Source organism: Mirounga leonina, unplaced genomic scaffold, assembly GCF_011800145.1.
Source record: "Mirounga leonina isolate KUSES-001 unplaced genomic scaffold, KU_Mleo_1.0 Mir_488, whole genome shotgun sequence".
In the NCBI taxonomy this organism is placed as follows: domain Eukaryota; kingdom Metazoa; phylum Chordata; class Mammalia; order Carnivora; family Phocidae; genus Mirounga; species Mirounga leonina.
In genome coordinates this window covers 3918013-3938053 of record NW_023270777.1, presented here as the reverse complement: position 1 = coordinate 3938053, position 20041 = coordinate 3918013, and the positions used below count along the sequence as shown (strand labels likewise).

The following is a 20041-nucleotide window of genomic DNA, read 5'->3' as shown; positions in this document are numbered from 1 at the left end:
ATTCAGCCTTAAAAAGGAAGGAAGTTCTGACATGTGCCCCAGCGTGTGTGGACCTTGGAAATACTCCACCCCAGACACAGAAGGACAAACACCGTATGATTCTGCTTCATGAGATACCTACAGCAGGCAAATGCATCAGGACAAAAAGTGGGATGGGGGTGATCAGAGGCCAAGGGCTGGGGGATGGGGAGTTTGGTTAAACGGGCACAGAGTTTTCGTAGGGATGCTGAAAATTTGGGGTAAGGATGTGGTGATGGTTTTACAACATCATGACTATAACTAACGTACACTAACGAATGGCTAAAATCAATGTTGTGTATATTTTACCACCATTAAAAATAATCAATAGAGTCTCCAAGTAAAATAAATACAGTCCCTTTTTTTTTTAAGATTTATTTATTCATCTGAGAGAGAGAGAGAAAGAGTGTGAGTGCCTGGTGGGGAGGGGCAGAGGGAGAGGGAGAAAGAATCTCAAGCAGACTCCACGCTGAGCATGGAGCCCACGTGGGGGTCGATCTCACGACCCCGAGCCGAAACCAAGAATCAAACGCTTAACCCACCCAGGCGCCCTGCAAATACAGTTCTTAAAATAGTCACTGATTACCTCCCCGAGCAGGAAGGAGCATGAATTATGAAGAAGTTAGCTTAAATTAGAAAAACAATGAAATTTCCTTGCAAACTCTGATGATGATAAAAGGTAGACACACATCTACTTACAAAGCACTGGTGAACTATATAGGTTGAATTCAGACAGGGGAGGAGGGGGAGGGCACTGGAATTCCAGGAAAGAGCAACAGTGTGTGGGCACGACCCAGCACAACCTCAAACAGCCATGACCCCTCTTCTGGCTGTGACAGCTCGCATGTGCAGGGAGCAAGGGGACACTGGTAAGGTGAATCGGAACCCAGTTGCCTTGAGTGTGAAGTCCAGGGTCCATGCCCGATTGGACCATAACCACACTCCGGTTGACCTACAGCTTCAACAAAGACAAAAGCAGTGGTGGGAAGCAAGCTGCCTCCAGAAGCTTGGATCCAGGGGTGGCCACGGAAGGGTGTACTTCCTAAGGAGACCGTTTCTTAAATCTGGGGGCGGCGAGGTGGCGGTGGAGGGCGGGGGGCGGGAGGGGCTTTTTTCCCAACTGAGCCTTGCTGTCTGGACAGCAACATGATCAACACAATCAAGACACCAATACCGCATGCAGGCAGCTTACCCCGTCTGCACACAAAGCGAGTTTACAACGTGACCACAGAAATGTCTCGGCAGTGATAAATCTCCATTTTTCAGAATTCAAACAAACTCAATCTGTCTAGCAAATTGGTCATTTTTGGAAGACATTCTCCTGTCTTCCATTCTTAGCTAGGAAAATTCCTTTTAGGGCCTTCACTACTTTTCATCTCTTCAGCTCTAGGTTGAGAATTGTGAATGCGTTCAAATCATGACCATAGCGAGCCAGGATTTTATATGGTACTTAAAGCATTATGGGTTAAATGGGTGGGCTATCCTAGGAACCCCACAACCATTTATAACACCTTCCTCCTACAAAAAATCAGGCCACACATTGCCCGATGAGTCTGCAGAAAAGCATCCCTGACCCGCGGGAGGTTGCCTCTATTAGAATTTTGCTGGCCCCACTGGTTGCCTTATGGGTTTCTGCAAACCTATTGACCAGAGAGGTGCAGAGGCAGGCGTACATGTGTGATCAGGTGGAGAATAGGGACGGCTGAGTTCAACGTTCACATAAAAGTGGTTTCATCCACTTGCAAGGATCAGGAGCACAAGGTCTGCAGAAGGCTAGAGCTATTATTACAAGATATTCTGACCTATTTAGAGAGAAGTCAGAGGCTCTAATTTGGACACCACGGGGAAAAAAAAATCCTTTAGAGATAGAGGTTGGTACGAATGTAGAGAAGGTGTTTGACAAAATGTTATTTCATGTACTTCCTGAATCAAACGTACGGTCTTCCCCGAGCAGGAAGGAGCATGAATTATGAAGAAATCACCTCTGACAAGTTCTCCCGTAGGGAAGCAAAATTCTGGGGCTCCTGACCTGTCCCCCAAAATGTCAACATCTTCCGAACCATCGGAATGGTTTCTGCTACTCTAAGGGCCAAAAGGAATGGTTTTAGCGTGTGTTGTGTTTATCTGTTAACTACCAACCTGAGAATAAATAAAGGAGCAAGGCAAAAAGGTGTTTTGCCTCGAGTTTTTAATCTCCGTTTTTTAAAAAACCGGACAATTTTTTTTTTCTAATATCTAGATGTTCGCATTTGGACATAAACACCCATTTTCATTTTCCACAGAAGTTAGGCCTCAAGTCCCCTGAAATTTTGGATGCAAACGTGTAAGTTACAATTTATTGTAATACACCACGCTCCAGGAAGAACCACAGATAAGCCATAAATATAGAAAATAGAGAAGAGGGCGCCTGGGTGGCTCCGTTGGTTAAGCGACTGCCTTCGGCTCAGGTCATGATCCTGGAGTCCCTGGATCGAGTCCCGCATCGGGCTCCCTGCTTGGCAGGAAGCCTGCTTCTCCCTCTGACCCTCCCCCCTCTCATGTGCTCTCTCTCTCTCTCTCATTCTCTCTGTCTCAAATAAATAAATAAAATCTTAAAAAAAAAAAAAGAAAAGAAAATAGAGAAGAACAGTGTAAATGCTATCCCAGTGGTGTTTTTTTTTTTTTTGCAAAAAGCAGTTTTATACGGCAATGTGAACACTCTCATTAACAGCAAATGCCCATCTATCCCGAGCTCCTCCTAGATCCCTACCCCCTCTCCATCCCCCACAACACACATACTACACACACGCACACATACACACTGACCTGAATGGGGGCCTCACTCTTCAGGACACAGCGGACCTTACTGAGAATGCACTCTTGCAGCTGGACCCAGGAAATGGCTCTGTCTTCCCTTAGCAGGAAAGGTGGCCCAAACCTGAACGATTCAAGGGCAGCAGGTTAGCTCAGCAAAGGAAAGACCAACACCACTCAACAATCATGAGCGTTTGCTCTGCTCAGGAGCACGTCTCCACTGAGTACGAGTTGAGCACCAAGCACGGTTCGAGAATGCCCATCAGAGACCCTCACTGCAGACGGACACACTGCGATATATGCAGAGGTCCAGAAATGCAAAGCCAGAGAGAGGCGTGGTGGTCAAAACAGACGGCTGCAAACGATCAGCCAGCTGGGGAGACTCTCTTCCCCACAACAAGGTAAGAGAACTTTGTAGCCAGAGGAAAGCGAGGCAGGGATTAATCCAGAGGGAAGCCGGTCCGGCGGACGCTCTGGTTATGTGCATCAGTATTCTCGGGAGAATGTTTTCCATGACCCAAGCTGATGAACGCACTGCGGTGAGCCTACACTGCCCGGATCGCCAGCACAGTCCCGGCTCAGCCACGGGTACCACGGGACGAATCACCAACCACTGATGTCCCGTGGTTGCACCACACAAGGTTCTACGAAGAGCCAATGGGATTAAGAATGTGACGCTGCTGAATAAACTTTGCTGAAAGCCAGCACGAACCTGAGCTGGTGTGTCTGGAACAGCAAAGGGACCGTGTTGTCCACGGTCGGTTTATTCACCTTATCCTCTACTGTCAGGCATTCAGATTGTTTCCGATCTTTTAATTTTAACAGTGCTTGCTTATAGCAGGAGCTCTATATGTCTGTGTGCAACACCTTTGTCTGCACATGACTGATTTTTTAATTTTTTTTTAATTTTATTTGCAAGAGAATGAGAGACAGAGAGCATGAGAGGGAGGAGGGTCAGAGGGAGAAGCAGACTCCCTGCTGAGCAGGGAGCCCGATGTGGGACTCGATCCCGGGATTCCAGGATCATGACCTGAGCCGAAGGCTGTCGCTTAGCCGACTGAGCCACCCAGGCGCCCTCCAAGCTGGGTTTTATACAATGGATTATGCACCTTCCACCTGTCACATGATGTAAATATGTTTCTCGTTTGTACGTAAAATTTTAAATGCGTCTAAAACAGTAGCCTTTTCCTTTAGAGCCTCCTGCCTGCCTTAAGTGTTAAAATAGTCCTCCACCCAAAGACGTAAATATTTCCCTACATTATCTTCAAGTTATTTTATGGTTTCCTTTTAATCACTCTAGAATTTAAACATGTGAATCTATGGTGGAAGTAAAAAATTGATTATATAAAATAAAATCAATTTGCCCCCCCTTATATACTACATAATTTATTCACTCTTTAATATGAAATGTACCATTTTTATCATACAATACCTAAATATACTTCAGCCTATTCTGTTCCATTGATTTAAGTGCATATCCTTTCAGCTATATGATGATTTTTTTAGCTTTAAAAGTTTTTCTTATATAGCCTTTATCATAATTTTTTTATAATTACAACTTTATTTTGGTTTAATAATGCAACCCCTCTCCCTTTCTCCTCTTTCCTTCCCCCAATATTTTCTGACTGTCCTTATGAGTTTATTATTCCAGATGAATTTTACAAACATTTTATCAGTATAGGCATGTTTGATTAGAGTTATAGCTTTCGAGCGTTTTATTTGGGCTAGTTACGAAAATGATCTGGTTTTGTCTGTTACATTATCATACCTGGACCCTTTCACTTCTGATCACTTCCCAGTTCCTGGCTTTCTGGACAGGCCACGGTATAATCTGCAGACAGTGGTCATTTTTTTCTCTTTTCTTATGGCCAGTTTTTTCCCCTTGTCTTACTGTACTGCCCAGGCCTTATGACACCGTATAAAATGATAGCAGTGAGAGCCATGATAATTGTTCCTGAAATTAATAGGAAAGTCTCTGATGCTTAATTGTTAAGGACAACGTTTGCCATCTGTTCAAGGCAGTTACTGATGATCCTCTTGATCAGAAAGTACCCTATTCCTCACTGATTAACCTTGAGAACGGATGTTTGATTTTATCAAATTAGAATTATCCTAGATGGAATCCCAAGCACGTGTCTACACAGCCCAGACATCACATAAGATGAGGTTATACATACCTGCTGGCCTGCTGCCCTGACCCCACCAAGTTACAGAAGAGGACTAGCACCTTGTTCTCGCTATGGATGGGCAGGGATGACTGCGGACCCTCACGGGCTACCAAGCGTGGGGAGACCGACAGACCAGATGGATGAGCTAAAGAGAGAGAATTATGTTTATAGTCTTAAAAAAATTCGCTGGGCCACAACCCTGGCTTCTCTAGCCACTTCTTCTCTTTCAGCATCTATCAACCACCACTGGGAGACACTAGAGTGCTTTAAGGAAAGAGATATTAAGGTACGAGACACTTGTGCCATTTGGTACCTGGTACAGGAAGATCATAAACGTGGTATTGAATTTGCCATTGTGTTCAGCCAATAATAGTAAAACACGGGCACGGATGTTAGTGAAGCTTTCCCAAAGTTGATCCAAAAAATACTCCTAAATGACTTTGGTTGCTTTTATGCCTGGAACAGAGAGCCGCAAGTTGGCTCTGGCTTTCTCAGCCCACAAAAGAAGTACAGAGAGAAGGTGAGAACTTTTACCCTTGAGGATGTGGAAGAATTAGACTCTCCTCAATTTCCAATCATTCTGAAAATCAGACTTTTAAAGCACAGGGGTGTCACCTTTGATTGAACTTGAAATGAGGGTCTTTTCACTGAACTAGGATGTGATCAGGGCCAGTCAAGGCCCTGCTCCAGATTCCAGGCCCAGGGGCTCCCTGTTGACTCAGAGCAACCACAGATCCCTGGTTCCCACAGTCTGCCACCAAGGCTGGCTGAGGATATGGACCAGGGTACAGGATTCACCTGGGCTATATGGCAACACCAGCAGAGGGTCCTCCAAATACGGGCCTTCTTGACCAGAGAATTGGGCCAGAATATATACTGAACTGCAATCAAAGGCAGTCAGATACTGATCTTCTAGGCCAGTCCAAAGTTCAGCAAGTGGGGCTGTTAACAAAAGTCATTTAATAACCTCTTTGGTCATCTACTGCTCCAACTTGTAAACATTTGGCTTCAAGCACAAACCTTGAACTCTAAGAGTCCTGAAGACAAAGATCGCCCTGAATAATGATCCTCATTCTCAGAGGGTGTTCTCCGGACCAGCAGCAGCAGCATCCCCTGGGAACTTGTGAGACATGCAAATTCTCGGGTCCCACCCCAGACCTACTGAACCAGAAACTCAGTGCATAGGACCCAGAACTCTGTCTTAACAAGCTTCCCACATGATTCTGTATTCATCAAGGTTTTGAGAACCCCCGACTGATTGAATAATTTTTAATCATCAACCATCTATACAGCAAACGTCAGAGAAAATAAGCCTGACAGGTCCAAGTACCAAAACAAAACATCTTATGCCTTAGCACACAAGGAGTACCCTCTCAAACGTGTAACTCATACTATCCCAATAAAATTATGCGAGGCACTACTGTACCTGAGAGCATCTCCTGGCCAGGTGGTGGGGGCGCGTGGAAGGCATACACATTATCTCCCTCTGAAATGGTATTCAGGTCCTCTTCATCAAAGAAAGACCGCTGGAATCCACTGGGACACAGTTCAACCAAGATCACCTGGAACGAGGAGGATCATTTTCCCTTTTGATTCCTCAAAGGGAACTTGAGCCAGAAATCTAAAAGTGACTAATAGTCTCTTACCCTTTCCTCCCTTCTAAGCAAGAAACACTACTTATTAGTAGTAATAAAACAGAGGAGGTGTAACAATTAGATTGACCATAGACTATCTCAATGGCAACAACAGAATCTCAAACTGCTGAGGGAAGAGATGGGGGAAGACAATTGAGGGGGGGAAAAGAAAAAAATCTCAAGTTTATACCCAGCTAAACTATCATGCAAGCACTAAGAATAAAATAAAGCTCTCTTCAGACTAAAAGTTAAGAGTGTCTACCATTTACGATCTCTACTGAAAGAACTTCTAAATCGTTTTGCCAACTTTTTTCACATCCTGGCAGATGAGGTACATATTTTTATGGAACACTGAGGTAAGCAGAAGAAGTTGCCCTCATAGCAGAGAAGAGGGGTGACCATCTTAAGGATCCTGTTACCTTGGGCACTGAAGGAATTGACATCTCAACACACCTAAGCCATTCAAGGCACACTGGCTGGGAAATTCTCTTGTAAGAGATACATTTCAGGGTTAAAACAAATAAACTGACTCCAGGAAAAATAACTTGCGTTGTAAGAAGAAATGATGAGCCAAAGAAAATGGTAAACATTGGCAAATGTAAACACACACTGACTATATAAATCCGTAATAATAACTCATACTAGTACTACAACCAGGAGGAAAGGACAGGAGGGATTAAAATACTGGACAAAAATATCCATCCGCAATAATAATAAAAAAGGTGGAAGGGAGATTAAAGCACACCAAGATCCTTGTGTTGTTTGGGAAAATTAACATAGGACTTTGCTAATAATTCTGCATGTTGGCATGTTAAGGATAACCACTAAATAAGCATAGAAATAGAATATATAGGTCCCAAACCAGAAGAAATGGAATAAAAATTGCTCAAGAGAAAAGAAGCAGTAAAGGAGAGGGAAAGGAAACAAAGAAAAAGCAGGGTAAATGGAAAGCATAAAATAAGAGAATATAAATAAATGCAAATATATTCATGGTTGCAGATAATGTAAAAGGAATAACCTTGCCGGTTAAAATATCAAAACAGGGGCGCCTGGGTGGCTCAGTTGGTTAAGCGACTGCCTTCGGCTCAGGTCATGATCCTGGAGTCCCGGGATCGAGTCCCGCATCGGGCTCCCTGCTCAGCGGGGAGTCTGCTTCTCCCTCTGACCCTCCCCCCTCTCATGCTCTCTCTCTCTATCTCATTCTCTCTCTCAGATAAATAAAATCTTTAAAAAAATAAAATAAAATAAAATAAAATATCAAAACAGATTTTAAGTTCCAATCAAAATGCCTACACATGCACTTAGGAATCCCTAAGTGACTCCTATCTCCCTGAACAAACACATCACACTCTGCAAATTCCTGACAATTCTTTGATTCTTGTAATTATTCAAACTCTATGTCGCATCCCCCTTTTGGCATTTTTTTTTTACAGCCATTTCTTCCCCAAGACTCTCACCCACTGTCCTATTCTCTCTCTTGCTCTCTCAATATACCCCTGAAGAGAGCTTTGAGTTCACTGAGCAAGATACACACCTTTTTCCTCATATTCATTTTTTATGAATCCTCATAAACACAGTGATACGATTAGAGACACTGACTGGGTGGGGGCAGGAAGGAGCCCACACAGTGAGTAATCATGGTGGCTACATGTAAAAATTCAACAAACTATAACCTCAAGGCGTGTGCCCTTTATTATATGTGTGTTATTCCTCAACAGGAAGGCTAAAACACATTTTTTTAATTTGAAAAAAATGCCATGAGGTCATCAGGGAAGTGTAAAATTTGCATTTTCTAGTTAAAGACACAGGGGACCAATTGCTTACTTCGTCTAAGGTCACAAAACAGAAGAGCCCTATTCCAAAGCCTTCCCATTACGCACATGGCTGTTGACCACAGTCACCACCCCCCTGCCCTTGCCTGGGGGCCCTGGTTAGAAGTTCTGCCCTCAAAGTCACAGTAAATCCAACCTCTTTACCAAGACTCCTTAAAATAAAAAAATAAAATTAAAAAAAAAGTAGCACATAGCTATCCCACTCTTTCCTAAACCTCCTCTCTCGTGTTACACATCCTCAGTAGCTCCTCATGTTTCATTTACGGCCCCTTCAGTCTCCTGGTTTATATTCTCAGGAGTGAAAATACACAGCAGTGTCTCAGGCTCTAAATCAAACCACTGGCATCAAATCCTGGGTCAGCGTTGACTAGCTGTGTGACCCTGGGCAGGTTACTTAACCTCTCAGTGCCTCCTCTTTGCTCACTGATAAAAATGAGGATAATTGGTATCGACTGTACCAACCACAATGTGGTTGTAAGGATTGAACTGGCTATGAATACCAAGGTCACAAAATGGCACCCAGCACTTGGGAAGCACTACTGAGCGTTCGCGGTCATTGGAATTATTAGCATCGTGATTGTCATCATGGTCTTCATCCTTTTCTGGTAATTCTGTGTAAATGCAGGGAAAGGTCAAGGCTCAGTCATCAAGACACCAATCAAACAGAAACTCATGAGTCACGAGGGAGTCACCTGGGAACCAGAAATTAGTCTACACAGCCCTACACAGCTGGCCCAGTTAGCGTTCCGACATTCAGTGACCAGGCCCCCATGCCATTCCATCACACCTCATCCGCAGGGACGCCGCCTTCCTCTGCAACCATCTTCCTCAGGGCTGCCACTGTGCTGAGGATCGGCACGGCCAGGCCCACCCGCAGGAACTGCTGGCTCTTAGAGGGGAAGACCAAGGTGACGCTCAAGAATCTGGAAAATAGGAAGGCGTCCACATCCTTAAAGGACAGACATGAACTGTCAACACCATTGACATTGGGTCAAGTCCAACACTTGGGCTCACATCTCTGCTTCCTGCTTGGGTCACTGTACTTTAGGTATACTGTCACCAGGTGGCAGCGGAGAGCCAAATCTCCAAAGGGTCTCAGCTCAAGTATAGTTTTCCATAGTGAAAAATTAAAGGTACTTGATTAAGAATCACAGTACAGACCTGTGATCTCAAGGTTCTGTTTGTCCAATAGATCACGGTAAGCCAAAACAAACTTGGAAATCTGAGATGGGAAAGGGTCAAGCTTCTTCTATCAGGGTTCAACACTATTATGATGCCCTCCTTACTGAAACTGCCCTTAGTAATAGGACACTTTCCCTTCTCCCCCTCCCCCCCCCCACTCTCTGGAATCTCTCGTTCTACTTCCTATTGTCCCCACCAGCACACTGGGGCTCCCTCCTCCAGCTTCTGCTTCTCCTGCCCCTTCCTGGAACACCTGTTGGATTCACGCAGCTCACTGCCACAGCTGGGACTGGAACCCCGGGCAGTCCAGCCCCAGAGTCAGTGGTCCCAACCCCTGTCCTCTGGCGCATGAGGCCAGGAATCTTAGCTCACATCCATCAGTAGGCATCCCCTGGTCGGGTCACCCAAGAAAGGACAAGCCAGTGTTATAGGGATAGCACGGATGATGAACAGCACAGGAACTTGGAGCAGAAATGGGGTATTACGTAATGTTGCCAGGAAAGGCTTTATGAAGCTTTGGCTCTTCATCTGCATCCTAAAGATGGGGGACTGTCAGCAGGCGGAGGGCAAGAGAGATGGTATTTTCGGAGACGGAGAACACAAGGAAGAAATGCCACCGTCTCAAGACCAGTGGAGGACTCACCAAACTTCCATGACACTGACGTTGGCCAGATAGATGCCTTAATGGCTTTAAGACCTAGGCTTCTGGAATGCCTGCCCTGTGTGCCTCTTACGCTTAAAAAGCCGAGCCCACCACACCTCTTACCCGACCCTACTACTCTCCTCTTTTCTGTTTTTCTCCTCTCCTTCAACACCCCCTCCCCTTTTTCCTTTGCTCCTTAGAGACACCGTTTCCCTGCACCTTCACAGTGAGCCAAAAGGACGTGGAAACAAAGCCGGGAAAAGCAGGTGGCGACAGGTTCCCCCCCCCCCAGATTTGCCCCTGGTTCTGCTGAGAGGTCCAGACCGGCCACCGGCCCATGCCCGCTTCTGAGCGGGCCCAAGACTTCGGAAGCCCCGCTACGGCGTGACAGACGGAGGCACTGCGGATAATCCCTTCGTCAGCTAGAGAAGGGACGCGGCAACCTTTTACTTTGTCACATTCGGTCGCCAAACATCACCAGCCTTCTAAGGCTGGTTTCTACAGAAATGCTGGTTGAGACTCGCAAGAGACCGAGCCGCAGGTGTGAGGCCGTAAGGTACCCAGGGAGGACTAAGGACTGAGGGAGTCAAGTTCACGCTCACGTACCTCGTCTGGCGCAGGGGGATGGGGAGTGACACACACAGGAAGGGGTCGAAGGTATTGCTCTGTTTCAGGCAGTGGGGACAGGTCAAGGAAGATCTGTAAGGGAAAAAAATAAAGTTTCAAGCTGAATCGCACTCAGTTTGGCAGATCCTCAAAAAGTCAAATATAAAATTGCCATGTGATCCAGCCATTCCCCTCCCAGATACGTACCCAAAAGGAGTTGAAAACAGGGATTCCTACAAGTACTTGTCCTCAAGTGTTCATAGGAGCACTATTCACAAGAGTCAAAGGGCGGACACAACCCGAACATCCATCAGTGGATAACTGGATAAATCCACAAGAGGTAAAGCCACAAAGATGGAAGGCGGATTGGTGGCTGCCAGGTGCAGGGGAAGGGTGGGGAGGGCTTAACGGGTATCGGGTTTTCTCTTGGGGTGATCAAAATGGTTAGGAACTAGACAGAGGTGCTAGATGCCCAACACAACGTACGTGCCACGGAACTCTACGCTTTAAAATGGTTAACTTTACGTTACGTGATTTTACCTCAATTTTTAAAAAAGGTTTAGTCACACGTGGCAATGCGCTGAGTTTGGGAAGGGAAGCGAAAACCCCGCGAGACAGAAACAGCGGGCCGACTTGCGAGCTGGAAGGAATCTTAGGACCATGCCTTCCCCTAGTTCTTAGCTTCACTGTGCCCTAGAATGACAAAGGAAGCTTTTCTAAAAACGCAAATGTCTCAACCCTCCTCCCATAGAGTCTGTGGGGGGTGGGGTGGGGGGCCGGGAGAGGCTCAGGCATTGGTATATCAATGGCTCCCCAGCCACCAGGTTCAGCCAGGATGCAGAACCACCAAAGGAGTCCACCCTCTTCATTGTACCAGTGAAGCAACAAAGCTCAGAGAAAAGCAGCTAATAGTAAAAGAGCTAATATCGAAACAGCGTTTACTAAGAAGTGGGCATTATTCTGACCACTGGGCTTGTATTAACCCACTTACTACCCATAACCACCAGGATCATCCCCGTTTTGCAGACAAGAAGACTGAAGCACAGAGACGTTAAGCAACTTTCCCAAGGACCACACAGCTCTTAAGTGGCAAAGCTAGGCTCAGGTTCCAGAGTCTGCGCTCATCACCATTCCTCCAGAGTCTTTAGTATAAGCCGATGAAGCACTGATTGTCAAGAGTAGATATACACACAGTTGACTTACATTCTTTAAACTTTCAAACTCAACACTCCCTTACTTAAGAGCATGTTGTCCCTGAAAGTAAAATGCAATTTTTATATTCCACATGGGGACTCCAGTTTAATTTCCTTAACCATATGACAGACCATATTCTTCCAAGACATAAGGGATTTCTGGATGCTATGTGTGCATCCTGAAATCTACACGGCCTTCTTCCTTGGGAAAATGGACCACCACCCAGCCGACAGTCATGCTCCTATATGATAGCCAGCAAGGAAAATGGGGCTGGTATCACACCCAGGTTTCAAGTCTCTGCGGGGAGTCCAGCTGCAGCGGTTTCCTGCTGAGCAGAGAGAATGGGAAAAACCAGGGACAAGCAAGAAACCCCGAGGTTTTCAGGGTGCTGGCCAAGGCGACCCTAAGCGAGCTGGTCAGAGCAGGTCAGCTCCCCAGGGGACAAGTTAACAGCACACCATCCATGACTTTAGGTAACAGACCTGAGTATTTAATGTCCAGTAACTTGCGGCTTCCGGTAATTTTCCCATTGGGAAAATGATGGTAATGTGTTGGTAAAATGGTGTATCAGACACCGAGCTCCAGGTGGTAGGGAGACCCGATGGTTGTGGGGTCCCCCCTGCCACCCTTTCTCCTGATCCTTCTCCTACCTTCACCCATTGCGTACCTGAGAAAGCCTAACAGGAATTGCCGCCTGTCATGGGGACCAGACCAGACTTTCTGTGGATAAAAGCCACGAGTGACAAAGAAATGAAAACACGCACGCACGCACACACATACACCCTCCCATAGCCCAAACTCCAACGCAGCACTAATCCTTGGTTATTAAACTCACCGATGTTTTTAGGTTGTGGTGATAACCATATGGAACAACCAATTATTTCTCCTCTAGTCCATAACCTAGTCCAGCACCCTGACCCCATTCCTCCTCCTCTCCTCCGGCCAAGGTGAAAAACCTGACACCCTAAAAAGGAGGGGAGGGATAACCTCAGTGAACAGGGGTCTCTGAATTAACCCACAATAAATCCCCCAGCTTCCAATTTCATACAGAAGGGCTGACATCACAGCGACTTTCCATCTCTGGGCCCACCGGCCACCCCAGAAAATCACTTCCCACAGCTCAGAAGCCCTCACCTAGACAGACATTTTTTTTTTACTCAATTTTTTCTTTACTCCAGACGATCTGGCACAAAGTGGGTATTTTTAGCTGTCACTGGTTCCTTTTTGGAAGCTTGAACACCTTGCTTCTTACTCATCATCCTACAGGAACCTACCCAAAGGGCGCTTGCAATCCTTAATATCGGATCGGCTTAAACGTCCCTTCCTCAGGAATCCTCCCCCGACTCACCCCACACCAGTCAGAGACCGTGTGATATTTTGACTTATAATGAGAAATATATATTTGGTCTTTGTCCCAGTTCCTGGCTCGGAGCTCCTAAAACCCTTGGGATTACCTAAGGGATGAGCCCCAAGGCAAAAAGGTCCATCTTTCTAATAAGCCCCAGACAACCATATGCAGGAGTTCTGTTAATGAGGTGGTTCTGGGATGGCCCCTGGATCACCGAGGATGGAGGCTGGTTGCCAGGGGAACCAACCCAGGATTAGAGGGTTGGCACTTGCAGGGGAGGAAAGGGGCACCAGAGGTTGAGTTCATCACTAAGGGTCAATGATTCAATCAATCACAGGTAGGTAATGAGACCTACACAAAAACCCTAGAAGGAGGGGTTTGGAGAGCTTTGAACCCCTGGAGAGGCTGGAGGGCAGGGCCCCCCGAGAGGGCACAGCAGCCCTGCACCCCGTCCCACACACCTGGCCCAGCGCAGCCCATCCCCGCTGTTCCTGAATCGTATCCTTTTATAACAAATTGCTCATCCAGTGAGTAAATGGTTTTCCCAAGTTCCGTGAGCAGCTCTAGCAAACTACGGAAACTGCGAGGGGGTCGGGGGAACCTCCGGTCTGTAGCCGGCCAGTCAGAAGCACGGGAGACAATCTGGGACCTGGGGGTCGGGGGCGTGGGGGGGAGCAGTCTTGTGGGACTGAGCGCTTCAGTGTCGGGTGGGAGTTACACTGTAGGACACCCCGTCCCTGTGTGCGCAGAGCAGAACAGCCTGGTGTGGGGAAAGCACCCTGCACCCACACATCTGGTGCCGGCAGGTTTGTAAGCATGGTAGGAGGAGAGAGTGTAAAAGAAAACAGTTTTTTTTCCCTTCCCACCAGGAACACGCACCTCAAAGCACCTGCCAGCTATAAAAACCCAGGAGTCACCCTAGCTTCTCCCCTTTCCCTCAGTGCCTCCCCCTTGCACCTTTAAATTCATGAGCAACGCATCTGGCCACCCCTGGATCCCAGGCACCCTCCCTCTCCCAGGGTCCCTCAGCTGCTCCAGCCTCCCTCCAGCCCCCAAAAAACCACCAGCGTAATCTCTGAAATTGAAAAGGATAGCACACCCAGCTTCAAATTCTGCAGCAGCTTCCTGGGCCCTTCAGACGAAAACCCACACCTGGCCAGGACACCTGCCCCGTCCACCGCTCCAGCCATACCTCCCGCCCCTCCCTCCCTGGCAGCTACCTTGCCCTTTCTGTCCCTTGCGGTGCCAACGTCATTCCAACCCCAGGCCCTTTGCCTCGGCCGTTTTCTCTGCCTGGATGACCCTGTCCCCAGATACGTGAATAGCTGACTCCTTGTCACTCGGTTCTCGGCTCACATGTCCCCCCCACCAAAAAAAGAAGCCTTCCCAGACCACCTTATCTAAGGCTGGCTGCCTCCCCCACACCCCGAGCTGTGTCTTATCACCATCACGAGCCGCCGTGACGTGTGTGGTGTGTTACCGAACACCTGCCCCAGCAGAACGTGAGCTCCATGAGAACGGGGGCCGGGCCTTGTTCACAGCTCCCTTCCAGTGCCGAGAAGGGCAGTGGCCCGTAGTAGGTGAAACAGTAAACATCGAGGGCGTATCTATCTGGAATTAAATATCCAGAGAGCACGTGGGGGTATTTGGTTGGTATTTCTCGCTCATGGGCAAGGAGTGATGCTCCTCGCTGTAACCGGTGGACCAAGCACAAGCACAGATGCTCAAATGTTGGGAAGAAGGGAAGAAAGTGAGCATGTGTGCCCAGGACGGGGAGTGGGCAGAGAGAACGGAATGAGCCGAGAAATAAGCAAATTGATTGTCCAAAGACACCAAGAGCGGTACCTGGTGGCAATTCTTGGTGTCCCTGCCCCACAGTCTAACCTATCCTGACCTTAAACTCCCCTTATGTTCTTTCTCCTCCTCTCTTCGTCTCCTGTCTCATTTTCGTTTCAAGCAGCCTCCACTCCGGGCAGGTAAGTAAGGCCGATGCCCTGGGCGTAGCTTCGGTGGCTAGAAAAGGTCGGCAGCTGTGAAACGGAGGTTGGCTCTGTGCATGCCACCGCAGGAAAGAAATGGGCCTTACTTCGTGTACAACAGTAACACTTAGGCTCATTTCGAAGAGTTTTTTTTAATTCCCCAGTATGCTAAGCTACCAAGGGTAGCGTGTCACCAAGAGGAGGTTCTCTGTAACCGATGGCTTCCCCGAAATTCTATCATGCTCATTCCCACGTGTGAGCAGGTTCCGTGCTGGCTGAAGACGCTCTCACCCGTTCAATCCTAGTCATCCTTCAGAGCCCATCAAAAGGCACGCCTCCTCCGAGAAGCCCAGGGGGTTTCTCCCCGTGTTGCCCTCTCACTGCAATCACTACCTTCACTAAATCATCATAGTACTGGGAAATATGCTGCCTTATCCGAATCTCTGAACTGTCACATATATAAAAAGCCCAAAGAGAACGTTTCTGAAGTCAAAGGCCGTGTAATTATTTTCTACGTCGTCCATGCTGCTGGGAAATCTTGAACTTGGAAGAACTTGGTAATCTGGGCTCTCTGGCTGCAGGAACAAACAAGAATGATTGCCTTGCCTGCTGGGGAAGCCCTGACCTCCAGTCACGCTCTAGAACCCCCTGGGGTTGGGATGGGAGGCCCAGGAGCCAGCAAGAAGGGAAAGAAGAAACACTAACTGCCAGACCCGAGAGGAGTGAGTGGTTAACTGGGATCTATAATGGGAGAGAGAAGGGCACTGGTGTTTCTGTTGTCTTGTCATCAATAGGAGACCAGTTATCGGTATACGAGTTTGGGCGACCCATTCCAAGCCCATCCATCCCACTCTTACCCAGATTCTTACCTATACTGAGCTTGAAAGTGGCTCTGCACAAAGCTTGGGCCTAGAGAAAGCTGAGCCAATGGTGACGGGAGGTTCTCGGGGGTTCTGCTGGCTTCCGGCTGAGGCTGCAAAGAAATGAGGGAAGGAAGCAAGGTCAGGCCCGGCTCCCAGGGCTCCGGCACCTCCGGACCACTGAACCCTGGCCCTTCTGTTGACTTTCCACAATTCACAGCTCCTTCGGCCTCCAGACCTCCCAAACTCCCCCCGACAGAGAAGGTGCTGAGGGAGCAGAGCTGAAGTGGGAAGCCTGGGAATGCTCCCACATCCTCGGCCACCTCTGCTGTGACCTCTGTCTCGACTGTCCTGTTCGCATCTCCATCCTGCTGGGCCCCGCGTGTCGACACCGGGCAGGCTGCTAGGCTCTGAACACCTCCGCACCACACCTCCCTGCTTCCACCACCCCGCCCCATCCGCATCTCCTCGGGAGCCCTCTGCACGCGAGCACCAGGCACACGAGGCTTCGCTCCGTCACCCCACATCAGTCCTACTGTGCCCCTCTTTGCATCCTCTTCTGTACCCACCTTCTGGTGCTCCTGCAGCAAATTCGCACACACTGGCAGCTTAAAACAAGCAGAAATGTATTCTCTCATAGTTCTGGGGACCAGACATCCAAAATCAGCATCCCCATGGCACAAACAGGGATGCGGGAGCTCTGGGGAACGCACCCCTTGCCTCTCCCGGCCTCTGGTGGCCGTGAGAATCCCAAGGCTGGTGGCCCCGTCACCCCGGGCTTTATGGCCAACATATTCGAAAAGCCAGGAGAAAGGGACGCACGTGAAGTGTGTGGGTGAAGCATGCCAACATCTGAAATGTGGATTTAAAACGCATCGCGAAGCAGTAAGGGGAGGAAAACCATAGACTGAGGAATATATAGATGGACAAATACAGGATAATGCAATTTTAGTAAAATGTAAACTATAGAGTCTAGGCGGTGGGCAGGAGGTATTCACTGTATCATTCATTCAACGTTTCCATCTGTATGGAATTTTCTGTAATAAAAGATTGGGGCAAATACTCAGGACGGAACATTCTCATTGGCCCCGTGGTTTTGTGAAGCTCAAGTCGACCAGCACATAGATGTGTGAAGGGAGGTGGAAAACGGGGCCACGCTGGGGGGGTGGGGGTGGGGGCCCCCTTCCATGTCCTAAAGATGACTACCCAGTTCAGTAAACAGCACAAAAGCAGGATTGAGAATCTGCCTCCGGACTCCAGCGGCCAGGGTCCCAATCCCTCCGAAATGGCACTCCTCTGGGAGCGCTGCCCAACCTCTGAGCCAGCCAAGTATGTTACTTAACCCCTTGGCCCCCCGATTTCCTGGCTTCTAGAAAGGGATGCTGAATGACAGTGCCTACCTCAGGGGGATGTCCTGAGATTCAAAGAGTTGACATACATGTAACTCAGAACAGGGAGCACGGTCTGTGGTCGCCAAGACACGGCGGGGAGTATCCGATGGGTTTCGAACCCACGTGGTGGCGCCATGCGTGGAGAGATGCTTTAACTGACCACCGTGCACAGGATGCAGGAGGGCGAGTCCGGGGGAAGGACACAGATCAGGAGGCTCGAGGGCCCGGGGCATAATGGGAAGAGCTGGAGAATGAGCCATGAGCACAGGAAGGGGGGATGGACTCAAGATGCCCTGTGTCCGCGGCGCACAGTGGAACACTCAGTGGGGCAGCAAAGGAAGGGGGAGGGGACAAGCAGGAACAGCTCCAAGCTCCCATCTGGTGCCCGGAGAATGCATGTCTTCCATTAGCGTAGGAGGGGAAATCGAAGGCAGAAGTGGGTCCGAGAAGGGCATGCCAGAGTTTGAGGTGATGGGGGGCTGGAAGGGGTGGACCCTGGATGCAGAGCAGACGCTGGCATTTGTGGCTGCTCAGGGCTGAGGCCCCTTCCTTGGTCACGGCGCCCCTTCTGGAATACTGAGCCCAGTCCATGGGGAGGTGGGAAAGCTCTTTAATCGGGGGTCCCGCCCTCCCTTCGCAAGGGACAGGAACGTGACCCAAGTGAGACTGATGGGGTGGTCCTTCCCCGTGAATCACTAGCAGAGTGACCGAAAGCCTGAAAACACGGATTCCAGCAGCGGTGTCTGGGCCAGAGTCCAGCAGTTTCTGCCACTGTGAACCACCCCCCAGCCCTCACCCCCCTCCAAGGGCTGTCTGATTCTCACCGGGTCCAAGCCTGGTTCTCATCTCCCCTCTGATCCTGCCTGCTACACCTCCATCCTCTCTCCAGTCATCTGAAGTTGGTTGCCGTTACTTGCAGCCAAAGACCTCACAATGATACAGGTGCTTCTGCATCCGGGTGATAACGTAGGGGGTCAGGCGTGGCGGTGGGCAGGATCGCCCAGGAGCGGGTGTAGAAGGAGGAAATCCCCAGAGGCAGCGGGGTCATTCGAGAAACGTGGACCAGGAGGTCCGGCCAGGCTGGCTCCACTCTGCTGGCCAAGCTACCCTGGGCATCTCTCTGAGCCTCATTCCACGTCTAAAAGGGACAGGAGTGCGGCACCTGGGTGGCTCAGTTGGTTAAGCATCTGCCTTCGGCTCAGGTCATGATCCCAGGGTCCTGGGATTGAGCCCCGCGTCGGGTCTGCTTCTCCCTCCCCCTCTGCCGCTCCCCCTGCTTGTGCTCTCTCCCTCTCTTGCTCAGTTAAATGAATAAATAAAACCTTAAAAAAACAATAGATAAAAGGAACAGGAATGTCACATCCATCTCACGAAGGCACCATTAAAATTTAAAAAAATTATGTGTGTCCTGCAAGGCACACACTAGGTGCTTTATAAATGGTAGCTTCCTGGTCGCCCCCCCCCCCCATTCTTGATTCTACAAGAGTGGCAATTCCTGGAAAATTAACTGCCCAAAAGACTGCCTACGTGAGGCTGTCTATAGGATGGTAAAAATATGCCCTTTTCACCGGATGAAATCATTTGAGAACCCATCCGGATGACAGAGAAGAAAGTGATCCTTATGTTTTCTCTTCCAGTTTCACATACATCTAGCTGTATGGCCTTCACATGTTTTGAAACCGAAATAACCTCAAAAAGAAAAAAAAAAAAAGAAAGAAAAAAAACCCGCTCAGTTACAGAGGACAGTGCCTTTCCTCCTGGAAAGGGAAAATGAAGTTTCGTGCCGGGTCTGGCTTTACCTTCAAGCGTCCCCAGCCAGGCCTCCGCAGGTGGCCCAGTTTTCTGAGAGCAAATTTCAGGAGATGCTTCCACCCCAGGTGGAGAAAAAGATCTTCTCTGGTCTCAATCAGGTCAAGCGAAGAGCCGGGCAAGCTCCTCTCTGTGGCCAACAGCCACCCCACCCCCCGTTCTTGCCTGAGTCCTCAAGGCTTGGCCCGTACAGGAAATTGAAAGCAGGCAGCAGGGCCCAGAACAATCAATGAGCAAGGGGCAGAGGGGCCTGAAGGCAGGCCAAGTGGTTGGCAGGCCCGGCCAGAAGTCTGGATTTTGTGCGAGGTACAACAGGAAGCCGCCGGAGAAATTTAAGGAGAGCGACATGATCTTTTTGTCCTTTCTCAAAAGGCATCTCCGACTTCAATGTGGAGAACATCTAGCAGAAGGACGCCTTGGAGACTGGAAGGCCAACTGTGGCTGCTTTGGTGAAATGGTGAATAGTGAAATGCTAGTAATGGTAAAGAAATGCTAGTAATGGTGAAAACCATTACTAGCAGGTCCTCTCGGCTTAGGGAAATGCTAGTAATGGTAAAGAAATGCTAGTAATGGTGAAAACCATT

General features: G+C 48.6%; 1 protein-coding gene across 2 annotated transcripts in view; it reads right to left on the bottom strand.

The window, feature by feature from the left end:
- Positions 1-20041, bottom strand: part of USP43 (ubiquitin specific peptidase 43) — a 53107-nt gene that overhangs the window by 20012 nt on the left and 13054 nt on the right. For both annotated transcript variants that reach the window (XM_034989823.1, XM_034989824.1), the window contains exons 3-8: positions 16267-16370; positions 10877-10969; positions 9233-9368; positions 6406-6541; positions 4989-5124; positions 2824-2935 (exon numbers count right to left, since the gene is read on the bottom strand). In XM_034989823.1, the coding sequence (XP_034845714.1) occupies positions 2824-2935; positions 4989-5124; positions 6406-6541; positions 9233-9368; positions 10877-10969; positions 16267-16370 (717 nt within the window). The remainder of the gene's footprint in view (positions 1-2823; positions 2936-4988; positions 5125-6405; positions 6542-9232; positions 9369-10876; positions 10970-16266; positions 16371-20041) is intronic.